A 19,528-nucleotide genomic window follows, 5' to 3' on the forward strand; every position below is an offset into this window, starting at 1 on the left:
ATAAGCTGTTGTTATTTACTTATGCTCAATAATAATAAATTTGACTTAACTCTTTAAGTTAATCGTAATGGAAGAGCTAATAAGCAAGATAGTACTCCTTCTACTTTATCCCTTGTGTTGTGTCAATTTAATTTTTGTAGTTTGAATTATAATGAAATTGCCCTTTAATAATTTTGCACAATTTCACTACCACCGCCACCACCTCCAAATCCACCTCTTGGCATGCAGCCCAAATTTGTCTATGGTGAGAAATTATAAGCTCTTTCTTCAAAATAAGAAAAAAATAATTTTAATAAAACAGATATAAAATTATTTATTAATTTGGATTAGTTAAGCGCTTTAAATCTTCTAAACAAGTTGTCATGTCTACAATACTTTTGGTTCATCAATTAATGAGAAATCTCTCTATGATAAAACCACTTTGAACTCACCCCTACAAAATAAACTCCAAATACACATAATTACTACTAATCACGTGTATCAGGTAAATCCGGGCGGCTATCTACAATCTCCAATTCTTGCGCAATTTTAAGCATATATATATAACCTAGAAAACAGGCCTTAGAAGGTTCGTACAGTAGTGGCGAAGGGAGTCAAATTGTCAAGCCATGGGCTTCTTAGCTGGGTCCAAAACGGGTCTTGGGTCCAGTCCATGCCCAACCTAGGCACTTGGAGCTCCGGCAACAGAAGAGAAGTAGTAATGATTCCTCTGCTTTCCTCTGTTTCTTCAAAATTTTTGTCTTCTAGTATTAGTAGATCATCTTCATCTTCTTGCTTGAAGGCCACGTGTTGGGAGGCCATTGGTGGTGCCAAGTAGTCTTCGTATTGACTGAAAAATGAGATTGTTGGACCCATTGGGGGAGAAGAAGGTTGAAGAAATGCACGGGTTGTTGTCTTCATTTCTTCCTCCATTGCCGCCCTCTGTTCCAACACCTTCAAGGAGGTGGGTGATGCTATGGTACATTTAGGTGTACCATACATTTAGTTATGAACTTATATGATTTTATATCATAACTTATACCATATTAGTCATAACTATCACCATATTAACTCATAACTTAGTTATATTCAATTATTTACTTATACCATATTACTTCATAACCAGGTCATTAAAAGTGACCTGCTAAACAGGTCACTTTTTATAGTTATGAGCTAAAATCATATTTCTTCATAACTATAATCAAATTGATCATAACTTAGCTATAACTACATCTCATAACCAACACCATTTTGTTCATAACTAATATCACATATTTCATAACCACATCTCATAACCAACACCATTTTAGTCATAACTAACATCACATATTTCATAATCATAATCACATATCTCATAACCAACACCACTTTGATCATAACAAATATCACATATCTCATAACCACATCTCATAACCAATCCCTTTGAGTTATAACCAACATCACATATCTCATAACCACTAGTCACATATCTCATAACCAACACCTTTTTGTCATAACTAATATCACATATCTCATAACCACTAATCACACATCTCATAACTACGACCCACATACATCATAACCACATCTCATAACCAATCCCTTTGAGTCATAACCAACATCACATATCTCATAACCACTAGTTACATATCTCGTAACCAACACCTTTTTGTCATGACCAATATCACATATTTCATAACCACTAATCACATATCTTATAATTAACACCTTTTTGCTCATAACTACATCACTTTGATCATAACCAACATCACATATCTCATAACTACTAGTCACATATCTAATAACCAACATCACATATCTCACAACCACTAGTCACATAACCAATATCTCATAACTCATAACCATTAATACATATAGCATAACCACACCCTTTGACACCACTTTGCTCATAACTATTACCCACATATCTCATAACTACTAACACATATAGCATAACCAAATACCCTTTGACACCACTTTGCTCATAACCATTACCCACATATCTCATAACTACTAACACATATAGCATAACCAAATACCCTTTGACACCACTTTCCTCATAACCATTACTCACATATCTCATAACCACTCATAACTATTACCCACATATCTCATAACCACTAACACATGTAGCATAACCAAATACCCTTTGACACCACTTTGCTCATAACCATTACCCACATATCTCATAACCACTAACACATATAGTATAACCAAACACCCTTTGACACCACTTTACTCATAACCATTACCCACATATCTCATAACTACTAACACATATAGCATAACCAAATACCCTTTGACACCACTTTGCTCATAACCATTACTCGCATATCTCATAACCACTCATAACTATTACCCACATATCTCATAACCACTAACACATGTCGCATAACCAAATACCCTTTGACACCACTTTGCTCATAACCATTACCCACATATCTCATAACCACTCATAACCATTACCCACATATCTCAAAACCACTAACACATATAGTATAACCAAACACCCTTTGACACCACTTTACTCATAACCATTACCCACATAACTCATAACAACTCATAACCATTACCCACATATCTCATAACCACTAACACATATAGCATAACCAAACACCCTTTGACACCACTTTGCTCATAACCATTACCCACATATCTCATAACCACTCATAACCATTATCCACATATCTCATAACCACTAACACATATACCATAACCAAACATCCTTTGGCACCACTTTACTCATAACCATTACCCACATATCTCATAACCACTAACACATATAGCATAACCAAACACCTTTTGACACCACTTTGCTCATAACTATTACCCACATATCTCATAACCACTCATAACCATTACCCACATATCTCATAACCACTAACACATATAGTATAACCAAACACCTTTTGACACCACTTTGCTCATAACTATTACCCACATATCTCATAACCACTAACACGTATAGCATAACCAAATACCCTTTGACACCACTTTGCTCGTAACCATTAGCCACATATCTCATAACCACTTACACATATAGCATAACCAAACACCATTTGACACCACTTTGCTCATAACCATTACCCACATATCTCATAACCACTAACACATATAGCATAACCAAACACCCTTTGACACCACTTTACTCATAACCATTACCCACATATCTCATAACCAACATCACATATATCAAAACTACTAATCACATATCTCATAACCAAACACCTTTTGACTTATAACTATACCACTCTGCTCATAACCAAAATCACATATCTCGTAATCACTAATCATATATCTCATTACCTTTACCCACATATATTATAACCACATCTCATAACTAGCACCCTTTGTTTCATAATCAATATCACATATATCATAACTACTAATCATATATCTCAGAACCACTACCCACATATAGGGGTATAAATTTAGCCCATGAGCTCGCGGCACACCCCAAGTCCGCTCGTGCCCTGGGTAGGCCTAACTAGGCTTGAGTCTAAACCCAACCTAAGACCCTGAGCTATGTGTTCTAGAGCCCGACCCAACCCTGGTGTGTTATGGAGTGTGACCCATCCCGTGAGATCGCCCCGAAATTTTCTTTCCCATCTAGCTCGACCTGACCCCAATGGCTCCTTGCCCCCATTGTCAGTGCAATGGTCAAAAATTTAAATCAAAACAATTTGAAAGAGTCATATAACCGTTAATTCCACCAACAATCAATTTTATTTTTTTTTATTTTTATATATATAAATTAACTCCTCCCTTCCAAGTCCTATAAATACCACCCCTGCTCGATCATAGCAACTATTACCCATAGCAACACCTGCAAAAACAAATTAAATTGTCGTTAAGGTTTGTTCACTTGAAATTTATGATTCAAATCATAACAAATTGAATTTTGATATATTGGTCATTACACACTCTTTTGTCATTTTGTTTTCGTAAATTATTTATTTTCATAATCAAGTTGTAAACATCATAATTAGTTATGACATCAAAATGTTCTAGCTAAAATCTATCTTGGCATATCAAGAAATTAGAATTAAGCAGCCACATAAAATTTGCAAAGCAAATGTAAGCAAAATGAACATAATTTGAACTGAAAAGATGCCATAAAAGTAATCACCTAGAGACGTATCCGCATCAATGAACGCTGAATTTTGGACGACTTGTGCATCGCAACTACGCAAGTCATTAACATCCTTGCTCAACTGCACTGGAGACGTATCCACATTAGTGACAAAAAGTCGTCTCTTCATAGGGTGGGTCTTACATGGCCTAATATTATTCCTGGGACGCTTCGGTGTAAAAGGGGTGGGAGTACCAATTGGATCATAATCATCCTATTCCTCAAACAAATTGCTACCCACTTGTCCCGTTTTATGATCGTTTTGGGGGCAAGTTCTCCTTGTGTGGCCGACGACCCTACATTGTCAAGTAAATCACCAATCATTAAAGAGAACAAAAATGTCAACACTACCTCACAATAACAAAATTAAGACACAAAGCACAATATAATGTATACCTGCAACACTGGCATCGCCTTGGCTTTCGAGGTTTAGCCATGTAGGATCCTCCAGTATTCCCCTTCGTGTTCACTACTTTCGAATCCCCAACCCCAAATGGCGGCAGTGAACTTTTTCCTTCATCAACATTAGTTCCCTTGGCCATGCAAAGCTGCTTCATCCGACATGTCATAGTGAAAAATGCATTCCTAGCCTCTTCAAATCCTTCAGATGTTTGTGAGGCATAGTAACACATTTCAGTAAAAGAAGAGCAAAGTACCCCAAAACGCATCTCCTGTGTGAGAGTGCTAGAGAATTGGGCTTGGCAATGTTGTTCACCAACCTTTCTTGTTTGCTTTGTCCAACGATGCATCACACAACTTGGGAGAATTTCAGTCATGTGTTCGCATTTCATCACAGAAATCATGTGGCTGCAAGGAAGTCCAAAGAACTCAAACTTTTTGCAACTACATTTCATTATGCTAGTTGCGGGATGGCATGACACTTCCCATGTGGAACCAAATTCAGTGTACTTTGAAAATTTGTATATGCGATGATCGAACTCCTCTTTCCTTCCATCAAAAATCAACAATGCTTCCTCAATTATTTCATTACGGAACATTAAGAACAAACGTCTGGTAAAGATGGCTGCTACATGTTTCTCTAGAGGCTGAAGTGTTGTGGTAAGACAAGGATCACTGTTGTCAGTTTTTGCCTCGGCATCCGCTTCTTTGTTCCGTAATCGATAAAGGGCCATGTCAAAACATCTAACAAATTCGAATAGTTTCAGTTTTCATTTGAGGCACTCATTGAAAAAAGCATGCATACCCTTACAACGCTGACTGCTCTTCATTCCAACAAAAAAATGACCACGCAAATATGACTGAGCCCACATGCCTTTGTTGTTGTAGGTGTCTGATACCCACTTGTTATTTTGAAGGCCATATTTTCTGACCATCTTACTCCAAGCTTCCTCAAATACAACCTCATTCGCATCAAGATCCATGAGATGCTTGAAATGTCCTTCAAATCCATCGACTCGAACATTTCGCTTGGCATTTCTGTGCATATGCCAATTACATAGACGATGCTTGGCATTTGGAAAGACTTTTTGTATTGCCTCACGCATGGCCATATCCCCATCTATCAACACTGACACCGGTCTTTTGTTATCCATGGTTTCTAACAACTTCTGCAAAACCCATGTGTATGTTACAATTGTCTCATCAACAAGCAAGTTGCATGCAAATATGGTGGTTTCAAAATGGTTATTGACCCCGACGAAAATAACAAAAGGTTTGTTATATGCATTCGTTTTATAAGTCATATCAAAGACCAACACGTCACCAAATGCAGCATAGTCTAGGCAAGACCTTGAATCTGCCCAAAACAATTTGCCAAGTCGGTTCTCTTGATCCTTGTCATACTTGTAAAAGAAGTAAGGGTTAGCATCAGCTTTTACACATAAGTAAGCCAAAGCACACTCCGCGTCACCATCCTTTATTTCTATTTTGCGCTCGGCTTGAATATAATTGTGCAAATCCTTGTGAATAAAGCCCACATTCGCGAAAGACCCAGATTGTTGATTACGCGTGTGTCCGTGTTATTTGGTGTTGTATTATGTTTTTGGAATAGGTGTTGGTCACCTGCCACAACCCGTGTGTTAGAGGTTTGGAGTATGGCTCGCCACGTGGCATGCTCAGGGTGTTTATTGGGTGCCACAACATTGGTAAGTACACTAAGGCTTGTTGTACTTTTTGCATTGAACTGAAACAACCCATTTAAAATGAATGACCCCAATGTGGCACCACACACACTGATTTAAACACATGAACCCAATAAAAACATTGAATACGAATGTGCCCAACACAGACAAATGACCTCGGTGTGGCACACCATACAATTGAACTGACATATGTATGCAACATAGCTATCCTAACACGCAATCACCAAAAACAAACCATGCCTTCAGAATTCCAAGAATGTCGACAGCGGAATTCTGATTCTCCGTCAGTCCGGCACACAAAGCACCTCCCACACACCCCGTCACAACAATCACAAAACCCTAACGTAATGGAGGAAACATCTTCTACTACAATTTTTGACTTGCCAAATATGCACAACTAATCCCACCAAAAACATCCTAATAGAAAAGGAAGGGTATAATTGACCACTAAATGTTACCAAATAAGAGAAATAGGATCAAACGGGAAGATATTTCCCCACTAATAGGACTAAGGAAAATGACTTAGACCCCCAGCTGGGGGTGCTGGGGGTCGTCCCTGATTGGTGCAAAAACAGTTTTTTTTTTTTTTGGATTTCAGCCAACCACACGCTGCCACGTCACTGGGGGTGCCACTGGGGGTCGGAAGCAATGCCCATAGGACTAATTAGAACAACAGATGCAACGTTGGGACCAATTGGTGCAACTGTCTGTTGGATAGGATTTATCGGTAAATATCCTAAAAATTTAATTGAAAAAAATATCCCAACAATTCTATAACATATGTACAAATTGATAAAATCATAACTACGGCCAAAGGTTTGTATATGTATGACATATTAATGCGAAAGAGCCAGAGTTTTGAGATAAATGTATTTACTAGATAAAGAAATGTCACCAAAATGAATAGTGTTGAAATAGACAAAGAAAATAGTGACGAGTTCAAGGATCTATTGCAGAGACACAAGAGTATAGAGAAGAAGAATCCAGTGAGGAAGAACTATCAACAATGGTCGTTCGATGATTCAGCGAAATAGAGAAGTCTGATTAAGAAATAGAGAGAGCTCAGGCACAACTAGGACAAATCAAGAGAAAGAAAATTGAGTGGAGAAAAAAATGAAGAAAAGTTGGGAAAGAAATTTAGGAGAAAAATTATTTAGTGCAACAAAATAAAATCACGTCATAGATAATTTTTATCAGCATATTTTTTATTAAAATTTAGTTAAATTATATATATATATATATATATGTCTATAAGTGTATATAGATATTTTAAAAAGTATATCGTTTGTATATTATTATTTCTATTATCTTCAATGAAGATACCATGACTAAAAATAAATCTAAAATAGAGATAGGTGATCAATTGCAATTGTCACTTAGGGATGACACTTCAAAATTAATTGAGAGAGTTGAGAGTTTAGAGAGAATGAGAGTTTGAGAGACAGATTTGTTTGTGAGAAATAAAATGTGAGAGGGGTGGTATTTATAGGACTTGGGAGGGAGGAGTTAATTTATATATATATATATATATAATAAAATAAAATAAAAATTGATTGTTGGTGGAATTAACGGTTATATGATTCTTTCAAATTGTTTTGATTTAAATTTTTTACCATTGCGCTGACAAAGGGGGTAGGGAACCATTGGGGTCGGGTCGAGCCAGATGGGGAAGAAAATTTCGGGACGAGCTCACGAGATGGGTCACACTCCATAACACACCAGGGTCGGGCCGGGCTCTAGAACACATATCTTAGGTTGGGTTTAGCCTCGAGCCTAGTTGGGCCTACCTAGGACACGAGTAGACTTGGGGTGTGCCGCGAGCTCGTGGGCCAAATTTACACCCCTATATGTGGGTAGTGGTTATGATATATGATTAGTGGTTATGATATATGTGATATTGATTATGAAACAAAGGGTGCTGGTTATGAGATGTGGTTATAACATATGTGGGTAAAGGTAATGAGATATATGATTAGTAATTATAAGATATGCGATTTTGGTTATGAGCAGAATGGTATAGTTACAAGTCAAAGGGTGTTTGGTTATGAGATATGTGATTAGTAGTTATGATATATGTGATGTTGGTTATGAGATATGTGGGTAATGGTTATGAGCAAAGTGGTGTCAAAGAGTGTTTGGTTATGCTATATGTGTTAGTGGTTATGAGATATGTGGGTAATGGTTATAAGCAAAGTGGTGTCAAAAGGTGTTTGATTATGCTATATGTGTTAGTGGTTATGAGATATGTGGGTATATGTGTTAGTGGTTATGAGATATGTGGGTAATTGTTATGAGCAAAGTGATGTCAAAGGGTGTTTAGTTATGCTATATGTGTTAGTGGTTATGAGATATGTGGGTAATGATTATGAGCAAAGTGGTGTCAAAGGATGAGGTTATGCTATATGTATTAATGGTTATGAGTTATAAGATATTGGTTATGTAACTAGTGGTTATGAGATATGTGATGTTGGTTATGATCAAAGTGGTGTGGTTATGAGTAAAAAGGTGTTAATTATAAGATATGTGATTAGTGGTTATGAGATATGTGATGTTGGTTATGACTCAAAGGAACTAGTTATGAGATGTGGTTATGATTTATGTGGATAGTAGTTATGAGATGTGTGATCAATGGTTATGCGATGTGTGATATTTGTTATGTTTAAAGTGGTGTTGGTTATGAGATATGTGATTATGATTATAAAATATGTGATATTAGTTATGAACAAAATGGTATTGGTTATGAGATGTGGTTATAACTAAATTATGATCAATTTGATTATAGTTATGAAAAAATATGATTTTAACTCATAACTATAAAAAGTGACCTGTTTAGCAGGTCACTTTTAATGATATGGCTCAATCCTAGCCATTGATTTTTTATGTACCGTATATTTTTTGAACAAAATGTACTATAGACTTTCCCCCAAGGAGGTTGCCTTCCTGTATATCTTACACAACACTATGTCCTGCATCACAAGCTAATTAAATTATAATTGTGAATGAAAACATAATTCTTAAATAATTTACATTATGGTCACGTGGCCTACCGTATATTAAATTTAAATTTTACAAAGACAAATTTAAATTGTTAATACTTTTTAAAAAATGTTTTATTGTTGATTCCCAAAAGCTAGTTTACACAAAATCAGGGTGTGCCCACCTCAAACGACCAAGTGTGAACTTTATAAAATATGCCCATTTTCTTTCTTATTTTTTCTTCAAAGAGATAGTGATTAAACAAAATTTTCAAATGTTTAAAAAATAGATAAACAATAAACTAATAAAGTAGCTCTATTTTGTAATCACTTTCTCTATATAGATTTTCAAACTATATAAAATGAGTTGGGTTACATTCTCCCTATTTTTACAGTCTAGTTACAATAAAAATAGGGTCTACATAGTCACAGAGTGTAGATCCCACTCTCATCATAAGTAAATAGTAAAAAAATGCAGTAGAAAATAGTTTATCTAAATCCAATTCATATAATAAAATAGTTAGTACCTTTGGTAAGGGGCATTTATCAGGCAAACGATACTCATTCATGACCCAATCTGTTTTGCATCCACGGGGTGCTCTTCCGTTGTAGAACACTAGTGTCTTTTTCAGTCCTATCACTACAAAAAAAATCGTTTTTTGCGACGGCAAAACGCCGTCGCAAATACCCCAAATGCCGTCTCAAAAGGTTTTTGTGACGGTAAAATGACTTTTTGCGACGGCAAGTGGGGATCGCAACAAAAGAGGTTGCAAAAGGGTTTTAGCGACGGCACTTGCTTTTGTGACGGGAAAATTTCTTTTTTGCGACGGCAAATTTCTGTCGCCAATAATGGATGAAAATCTGAGTTTTTTGCGACGGCACAATATTGCTGTCGCTAAAATGATTTTTTGAGACAGCAAAAATACCGTCGCTAAAAGTGTATTTGAGACAACAACCTGAGCCGTCGCTGATGACTATTGTCGACGACTATGATACCGTTGCTAAAAGCCTTATTTTTCAATTATATTCCCTACCTTTTGCGACAGAATAGGTGCCATCGCAAAAAGGCTGTTTCAATTTTCTTGTTGAGACGGGGTATTCTGCCGTCTCAAAAAAAATTAAAAAAAAAAAAAACCTGCAATAAAATTATTAAAAATATGAAATTGACCTGTATTAAATAAAAAATAACTATAAAAAAAACTAATAATTATATAATAATATAAAAAGTCCAATATATAAATTAAAATTCATCCATAATTAAAAAGCAAATTATATTCTAACATTAACAATTCCATCTTCTAGTCAAATGTAAAGTACCACTGAAACACTACAACATAAAAACAAAGCCAAGGGCGAGAAAAAAAAAAAGAAAAGAAAAGAAAAAGGAAGAAAAAAAGATGTACATAAGATGGTCACTAGCTACATTAATACTAGAATTGCTTTAATTACATATCATATAAGATTAACCCAATCCATGCCATGATTGTAATTGTTTTCTGGCACATAAAAAATATTTCCAAACCCTTCCATCCCAAACTCCCCTAGAAAAGGAGGTGGATTCCATGGAGACCAATGAAACCAGGCTGTTGCTTGAAACACCATTGCATCTCTCCAATAGCCTCTGTATCTCCTTCTCTGCTTCGAAAAGCTGTTCCTTGAGCTTCATTACCTGTAAATTAACCAAGTCCAACTGTTCCAATGAAACTAAAAATATTATGGTACAACAACGTAGGTAATTTTTTTTATAAATTTTTTTTGGGAAAGGCCTCCTTTCTTTCATCTTAAAGTTGGTTTGTGTCTTTTCAAAACATTAGTTATTAAACATTCTATAGGAAAATGCAACTTGAAGATATTAGTCATGCAAAAAGTAAAATTTCAAGTTTGATACTGAGCAAGAGTCGGACAAACCAAAACACAGTCCAAAAAGAAGAATGCTAGAAATTTAATCCATACCAGAGGCATTGATTCGTAAAGTGACATGCCGCTGTTCTGACTCTCTCATCCCATTTGAGAAGAGCTACATAAATGATAAAACAGGATGGAGTGGAATATCATCCAGAACTGCTATAAAGCAAAGAAAGAAAACCAACTTGAAGAAACATAATGATCTTTACCTTGGAGAAAAATAGACTTTTTGCTGCTAAAATGGGAGAGCTGATGTGTAAAGTCTTAACTCTCATAACTGTAGAACAATCCATGCTCCAGTCTGAATCATTACTATTTGCAGCTTCATCTCCTGCAAAATAATATGCATTAAAGTAACAAGAGCTGACCATAGCAGCATTTAGAAGGCTGTTGACTTCTCAGTGGCATAAAAAAAGGTAATAATCAAAGTTTTAAATATTGGCCGTAACGTTTTAAATATCGGCTGGTGACTTCCCTGAAACACCACTTCTTTCAGGGAAACAATACGACAGTATTGAGCATAAAACAACACTTGTTCTGGTTTAATTGTCATATTTGAGATTCATAGTGATCACTTCCACAAATATTTTCAAAGACAAGACTACCAATAATTCAAAGGAAATTTTTTGACAGCAGACAGAGTTACATGGCAGAACAAAATTTTGCATAGCTGAACCCAAAAAAGTTGGGAATTTTGGGAATTGTGCAGCTTAATAGCTAACTTTATATTAGTCTTTTTCTTTTTCCAAATTTTCAAAACTAAAATGATAGTTGCAATTAAATATGGTTGGTTGTGGGAGAAATTATGAATAGACTGAAATCCTGTTGATTTGGAATGACTTTTGGAGCCAAGAAAAATCAAAACACAAGAAAAATTGTAACTGGACTTGAAATCGAACTATCACCTGAATGTGATTCTGCAATCATTGCAGCCGCTTCCTCATCTTCGTCTTCACAGCCCATGCCATCATCAGTATCAATCTGGTTACAATTCAAAATCTCCTCCTCAGGGCATCCAACAGTATCCACAGCTGTAAGCATATAGTCAATGTCAATCAACATCAGTACAATTATCCAAAAGGTGCAGAAGGATGATAACTCTACACAATATGCATCACATAGCAGAAAGGGAAAGAATCTATTTCAAAGAGAACCCTCCCAATTAATGAATTAATCAAATATCTGATCTACAATAAGAGCATCTATACTGATATATAATGTGAGCACCCAAGTTGGTGTGAACTGCGTCACGCCATTTTGTTTACCAATTATGCTCTACAAATAACATATTCGGTTTCACAAATGGGTGTAAACATGGAAACTAAAATTTTGCCCCATGTTCAACCCAACTCAAAAATTGTTAAAATTTTAAGATTTTGAATTCAATTAGACTCTTCACAACCTTATTCGCTGGAAGGAAATGATACTAAACACATGCATCACATGTGCCACCACTTCTAGTAAAGTAAATAAGACAACACATCAGGGTCCAACATGTAAAAAATGACAATTAAACAATAGTAACGTGTTTTCCTATCTGTAATCTCTATCAATTTATCTGCAGCCTTAAAACATGTAAAACTCTGACCATTTTCACAATTGCTCACATAACAGACCATCTGTTACGAAATTAAAAACTACTTTTTTCAATACCTTAGAAATAGCTGCATTTAAATCTTACCCTTCAAAATACATCAACAAACCAATTTGCATGAAAATTTAAACAATAGAGGTAAATTGAAATCAAATTAAAGAGATAATCCCAACATTAATCAAATTTCCAAAAATTACCATCAACCATGGCAATAAAGCTGTTTACATCACATGTCTCACCCCTGAAAATTAAATTAGGTTCAGAGGTAAATCAAATTAATGAGATAGTCCCAACATTAATCAAAGTTCCAAAAGTTTTACAATCAACCATGGCAATAAAGCTGTTTACATCACAGGTCTCACCCTAAAAATTAAATTAGGTTCAAGCTTATTACTATACAAAGTCTTGGTTTGAAAAGTGATGAACTTAACGTCAACCAACCAAAATGGTTGAATAATGCTAAGTTTCTTATTTCTCAAGTCTAGCATTAATTATATCCCATCTCAAAATTTCAGTTTCTTTTCTCTCCCATATTTTCTCAGCAACCAAACCAAATTATATACACATCTTTATTAACAATAGGAACATCAACCACAACCAACCCAAATCTCCACAAATAACCTTAAATCAAAACATGAGTCAAAGCCTGCACATTCAATAAAAGAATCAAAATAAGAAATGATTATTTCACAAGGGTCCGTTTCATTAGCGAGATATTGATGGATTATGCAAGAAAGAGAACCAAAAGAAAATCAAACTTTTTTGGTGTTTGTTTGAAATTTCGCATACAATCTCTTAAACAATAAATTTATATTTTGAATTCCCACAAAATATGCAAAAATAATTATTTTACAGAACAGTAATCAAACTCCCTAGATTTTTCCATGGTTCCATCCCCTTGCTTAAAATGGACAAATACAATTAGGTAAAATATTTTTTCTTGCAGCTTTCGTGCTTCCCAAACTGAAAACCTAAAATTTTTCAATCATTTTCTTAGTAATACAAGCTTGCCTACTGAAAACAAAAAATAAATAACTAATTAAAATTGCAAAGAACCCAAAATATGAGAGGCTTCATATAGTTTCTACAGAAAACAAATCTTGGCACAAAATAAATTATCAGAAAAATTCAGGGTTTTCTTTGGTCAACTTCACAAGTAAGTGATAAAAACTCTTATACACCTCAAGAAAATTTAGGATTTTTTTTCTCCGTCAAACCAAACAGAAGCAATTGGAATTTTTTCCACAGATTCTCATCATATACAAGAGTCAATTGAACATGCATACAAGGACATAAAATATGATATTAAAAACTAAACCCTAACTCAATACGATCTTACCAGATTGACTACAGAAACAGCTCAATAACATCAAAAAAAAAAAAAAAAAAAACATGTTCAGATTCAGAAAAGAAAAACAACTCACAAGGCCTCGCAAACTGATCCAACGGGCCCGACATAACTCGGTCTCTCAATTTCGCGCAAATAGCGGTACAAGAAGTCTTAAATCTGAGCGATTCAACTGCAAATTGAAGCGCTACAAAACCTGCATTACGATCAGAAACCCTAGAAATCGCGGGATCGGAATCGAAATTCACAATCGCTAAGAAGAAAAAGAAAAAAAATCTGCGTACCTTCAGAAAATGATATCGGTCACGGGTAGAGAGACAAATGATATCGTACACTCAAAACCCTAAAACCTAGAGAGACAAATGGATAGAGAGATAAATGGAAGGAGAGATTGGGGATTTTGGGTTTTTCGGGGGGGATTTTGGTTGAAGATGTTGAGGTTTTGGGGGGGGTGGAGAACCCGATTGGGGATTTTGGGAGGAGGGGGAGGGGGGAGCGGGAATGGAAAACAAGAAACAGATTGGGGATTTTAGATTTTTGGGGAGGGGGGAGTGGGAATGAAAAGAGGGAGGGGGAACCGGGCGGGAATGGAAAAATGGGGGGGGTGGGGGTGTGGGGTTGGAAATTTTTTTGGATTTTTTTTAATTTTTATTTGCATTACAAATAAATATTTAAATAATAAAATGACTTTTTTTTTTTTTGCAACAGAGGATGTCATTGCTAAAAAAAATTATTTTTTATTAAAATTAATTTTTTTATAGTTAATAAATTTTTATTTTTATTTTTTCATTTAGTAATGTTGAAAATTTATTTGTTTCATATTTATTTTAATGAATAAAAAATTATTATTATTTTTTTATTTGGTAGAAGTAGGGATAATATTTTCTATTAAAATAAAGTTAATTTTTTGTGGTCAATGTGGCATTTGCAGTGGTAGTAGTGGTAATAATGGAATGGCATTTGCAGTAGTGGTGAATGTGGTAGAGAAGATGGGTGGTGAGAAAGAGATGAGTGAGAGACAGATAGAGAAGAGAGATAGAGAGAGAGAAAGAGAGAGAGACAGACAGACAGAGACAAAGTGATGAGCGAGAGAGAGACAAAGTGGTCGCTAAAAGTGCATTTTCTTGTAGTGGAGAGATCGGTAAATAGAGAAGAGATGAGGGAGAGAGTGAGCAAGGTGAACACAATGGGGGAGAAAGACAAGCAGACAGACAAATACATAGAGAGAAACAGAGAGAGAGACAGAGAAGAGCGAGAGACAGACAAACAGGCACAGAGAGAGAAAGAGAGAGAGAAGAGTGATAAGTGAGAGAGAGACAAAGAGAGAAAGAGATATAGAGAGAGAGACAGGGAGACACAGAGAGAAACAGATAAAGAGAGATATATAAAAAAATAGAGAGAAACAAGAGATGAGCGAGAGATAAATAGAGAGAGAGAAAGAGAGTGAAAAGAGATGATCGAGAGAAATACCTAGAAAAAAAGAGAGACGAAGAGAGAAGAAGATGAGCGAGAGAGACGGAGAGAGAGATAGAGAGAAGATAAATGAGCAAGAGATAAGAGAGAGAGAGAAGAGAGATGAGCGAGAGACAAAGAGAGAAAGAGAAAGAGACAAAGACAAAGACTGACAGACAGAGAAGAGTGATGAGTGAGAGAGAGAAGAGAGGTAATATTTTGTGGTAGAGAAGAGGAACCGACAGTAGTGGTGAAGGTGGTGGATAAGAGATGATGGTGGTGATGGTGGTGGTGGTGATGACGAAGAAGATTAGTGGTGAAGTTGTGGTAGTAGTAGAGTAGATGGAGTAGCAGGGGTGAAAGAGAGGTAATGGTAGTAGTAGTGGTGGCAATAGTGGTAGTGGTGGTAGTGGAGTGGTGGCGATGGTAGTAGTAATGGTAGTCGTAGAGGTGAAATGGCGACTGTGGTAGTAGTGGTGGTAGTGAAATGGCGTTTGCAGTAGTAGTGGAGGTGGTAGAGGAGATGAGTGGTAAGAGAGAGAGAGAGAAAAGAGATGAGAGAAGAGATAGATGAATGAGAGACAGAGAGAGAGAGAAAGAAAGACAAATAGACAGACAGAGAGAGAAGAGTGATGAATGAGAAAGAGAAAGAAAATAGAGAGAAAAAGATAAAAAAATGGGTGAAAAGATATAGACAAAAAGAGAGACAGAGAGAGAGAAAAAAAAAAGAGCGAAAAGAGATAAACGAGAGAGAGACAGAAAGAGATGAGCGAGAAAGCGAGAGAGAAAAAAAGAAGAGAGAGAAAAGAGAGACAGAGAGAGAAGATAGATGAAAGAGATAGAGAGAAGAGAGATGGAGGAGAGACACAGAGAAAAAAAGAGACAGACAGACGGACAGACAGACAAAAAAGAGTGATGAGTGAGAGAGAGAAAGAGAAGAGAGACAGAGATAGACAGAAAGAGAGAGACGGACAGATAGAGAAGAGTGATGAGTGAGAGAGAGACAGAGAAGAGAGACAGAGACACATAGAAAAAGGGAGAGACAGACAGACAGAGAAGAGTGATGAGTAAGAGAGGGAAAGAGAAGAGAGACAGAGACAGAGAGATATGAAGATAAAAAAATGGGTGAAAAGAGAAATGTTCAAAAGAGTAAGACGACGTCGTTTATAGCGGATCGATAAATCGAGAAGGAGCTCGATAAATAGAGAAGATGAGAGTAAGAGAGTGAGCAAGGCGAACATAGTGAGGGAGAAATAGACAAATAGACAAGTAGAGAAAGAGAGAGAGAAGAGTGATGAGTGAGAGAGAGAGATAAGGAGAGAGAGATAGACAGAAAAAGAGATAGAGAGAGAAAGAGAGAGAGAGATAGAGATATAGGGAAAGATAGAAAAAGAGAGAGAAACAAGAGATGAGCGAGAGATAGACAAAAAGAGAAAGAAATAGAGCGAAAAGAGATGAGCGAGAGAGAGACACCGAAAAAGAGAGAGACAGAGAGAGAAGAGAAATGAGCGAGAGAGATAGAGAGAAATAGAAAGATAAGAGAGAGAGAAAAGAAATGAGAGAGATAGAGAGAAGAAAGGTGAGCGAGAGAGATAGAGAGAGAAAACAGATGAGAGAGATAGAGAGAAGAGAGATAGGCGAGAGACACAGAGAGAAAATGAGAGAGAGAAACAGACAGACAGAGAAAGAAGAGTGATGAGTGAAAGAGATAAAGAGAAGAGAAAGAGATAGAGACAGAAAGACATGAAGATGAAAAAATGAATGAAAAGAGGAATGTTATATGAAAAGAGTAAGAAGACATTGTTTTTTTAAATTTTTTTTGCCACAGAAAAAAGTACCAGAATTTATTCAAACCATTTTGTGACTGTATATATATGAAGCTGTCTCAAAACCACAATCACTATGCTAGGTTAGAGTTTTCCAAAAACTCTTTTGAGAAAATTATACTTTCTTGTTTTCCGTGTTATATTGTTTTTACTGAATTTTTTTAATATTTTAAGTATTTTTTTTTTAATTTTTAGACACACCTAACATAAATACACCTAAAAATTTTAAAAATTGTAAAAAAAATCTTTTAAAAATTCACTAAATACCAAAAATACAATAATTTAATACATTTTTTTTTATATTTTTATGTATTTATTAATTTTTAAAAATATTTTTTCATAATTTTTTTTAGATACATCTAAGTAAGGTGCATCTAAAAAAAATATTTAAAATTTTAAAAATATTCACTAAAAATTAAAAAAAAACACAAAAGTCACTTTTTCCGACGGTAGAAAATGTCGTCTCAAAAAAGCAGAGTATTTGCGACGGCACCATTTGCCGTCTCAAAAAAGCAGAGTATTTGCGACGGCAGAAAATACCGTCGCAAATGCTCTCATTTTTTGAGAGGGCAAATTGTGCGGTCACAAATGCTCTGCTTTTTTGAGACGGTAAATGGTGCCGTCGCAAATACTCTGCTTTTTTGAGACGGCATTTTATGCAGTCGCAAAAAGTGACTTTTTGAGACGGCAAGTGTGCCATCGCAAATAGTCCCGTCTCATATACCCACTTTTCTTGTAGTGATCTTTTTCGGGTCGGACGAGTTTAATATCTTGCTGTCCGAACCCATTGCCTTCCAAAACCCGGTTTCAGTGGTCCGTTAGGCCTCCCTCCGGTGACATGCTTTCTGTCCCTTGGCACAAAAAGTACCACTCTCTCTCCCCAATCTTTGCCAGTCCTGAATATCATCATCAATATTTAGTTTTAAAAATATTATATATCTAGAAAAATATTTACTAAAGTGATTGGAATTTGAATTTGTAATGTAAATTTAAATTTAGTGTAGTGTATGGGATAATTTTACACAACTATACTGCTCAGCCGAGCAGAAGACATCGTGGTGTTCAGGCAATTGTCTAGTTATGTAAAGAGTTCGAACAAGCAAAGCTCCATAGCCTCATTTGGGAATAAGTTATTTTAATAATTTTTTGATTTTTTATAAAAAGTTGTGCAGAAAAGTAGAGAGAGTTATATAACAACTTACAGTAACATTTTAATTTTTTGTGTAAAATAAGTTGAGAGAGGGATATTGAGAGAGTAATCTCTGTATTTCAATATATCGAAAACCATAAGGAGAGTCTCCATTATATAGGTGCTGCTGTACAAACATCATCATGACACAAAACATATTTATGAGAAAGGGACCGACAGCAGGAATCCTATCTAATCCTATCTTACCTATGCGTCTGGTATATACATTAATATATTATACATTGTGTGGGTGATTTTCTGATCACGCTGCCCATTTAGTAATCAGCTAGAGAGCATCGGCAGAATAGATGGCTTCAGCTAACCTGTAACAGAAAGAGAAGGCTCCGGCGGTGGTTCTACCACCCGGGGGCACTCCGACGATCAAGTCAGTATATCTCTCAAAGATAATCAATAATGCTAAACTCAATGCTCAAAGCATAAATTGCGTACCTTAGACCCACGGGGTGCCTCTCTTTTATAGTTAACTCAATCCTAGTCCCACTAGAAGCCTGACTTCTATGGACTCCAATTCAGTACTTACTTTGGACTCCTCAAGAGACAAAGACAAACTCCCTAAGAGCTTTATCCTCATCTTGACTAAGTCTTCTCTTCATTCTAGGACTCTTGTCCCTTATTCGTTTATCTCGGATTCTGATAACCTCGGCATAATGACCAGGACACGTGGCACCTCGGCTGACACATCGGCGTTACCTTGCCACATGTTGGTACTCAGAAAATATATCCCCACAACTGCCCCTAGGTTCTATTACCTCGGCATTTTGAGGTGATGGAACCTATATCGGTACTTTCTCCTGTACATCGGCTCAAGAACTCCTCAGCCGAGATCATTCATTTCAAGCCGACATGTTTTCTTCAGAGAACAAGAATTCCAGTGAACTCTTTCACGTGTGTGAGCTGTCACGTATCATTTACTCAATCATTTCATTCACGCGTCTCACCTCATTGGACCGTGCCCATGATACGCTTGCAATCCGTCTTGCGTCTGTGGGCGCCGTCTGACGTATGCGTTGTTCCAGGCGTATTTAA

General features: G+C 36.1%; 1 protein-coding gene and 1 pseudogene across 4 annotated transcripts; both read right to left on the minus strand.

Annotated features, from left to right (window-relative positions):
- Nucleotides 1-410: 410 nt before the first annotated feature.
- The window catches only part of LOC145819861 (NAC domain-containing protein 6-like), a 68,750-nt pseudogene continuing 49,632 nt past the window's right edge, over nucleotides 411-19,528 (minus strand).
- LOC114268260 (BTB/POZ domain-containing protein POB1-like) lies at nucleotides 10,404-14,581 on the minus strand. Of its 4 annotated transcripts, none has more exons than XM_028209423.2 (6): nucleotides 14,299-14,581; nucleotides 14,091-14,210; nucleotides 11,978-12,103; nucleotides 11,282-11,403; nucleotides 11,121-11,184; nucleotides 10,404-10,836 (listed from the first exon to the last, which is right to left on the minus strand). In XM_028209423.2, the coding sequence occupies exons 2-6, from the start codon at nucleotides 14,122-14,124 to the stop codon at nucleotides 10,709-10,711; spliced, it is 474 nt and encodes a 157-aa protein (XP_028065224.2). In that variant the 5' UTR covers nucleotides 14,125-14,210; nucleotides 14,299-14,581; the 3' UTR covers nucleotides 10,404-10,708. The 4 variants fall into 4 exon arrangements, with proteins under 4 accessions (XP_028065224.2, XP_082769919.1, XP_082769921.1 ...); XM_082913793.1 differs by having other exon boundaries at nucleotides 14,091-14,186; nucleotides 14,299-14,570; XM_082913795.1 differs by lacking the exon at nucleotides 14,091-14,210 and having other exon boundaries at nucleotides 14,299-14,511.

The sequence above is a fragment of the Camellia sinensis genome, chromosome 2 (genome assembly GCF_055761805.1).
Source record: "Camellia sinensis isolate YWXY chromosome 2, ASM5576180v1, whole genome shotgun sequence".
NCBI classification, from domain to species: domain Eukaryota; kingdom Viridiplantae; phylum Streptophyta; class Magnoliopsida; order Ericales; family Theaceae; genus Camellia; species Camellia sinensis.

Excerpts from the sequence above, each read along its gene's own strand:
- LOC114268260 (XM_028209423.2), bottom strand. The coding sequence starts at position 14,124 with ATGTCGGGCCCGTTGGATCAGTTTGCGAGGCCTT. Across the intron at positions 12,104-14,090 it reads GGATCAGTTTGCGAGGCCTT|CTGTGGATACTGTTGGATGC; the intron begins GTGAGTTGTTTT and ends ATATGCTTACAG. Across the intron at positions 11,404-11,977 it reads GATTGCAGAATCACATTCAG|GAGATGAAGCTGCAAATAGT; the intron begins GTGATAGTTCGA and ends ATTATTTTGCAG.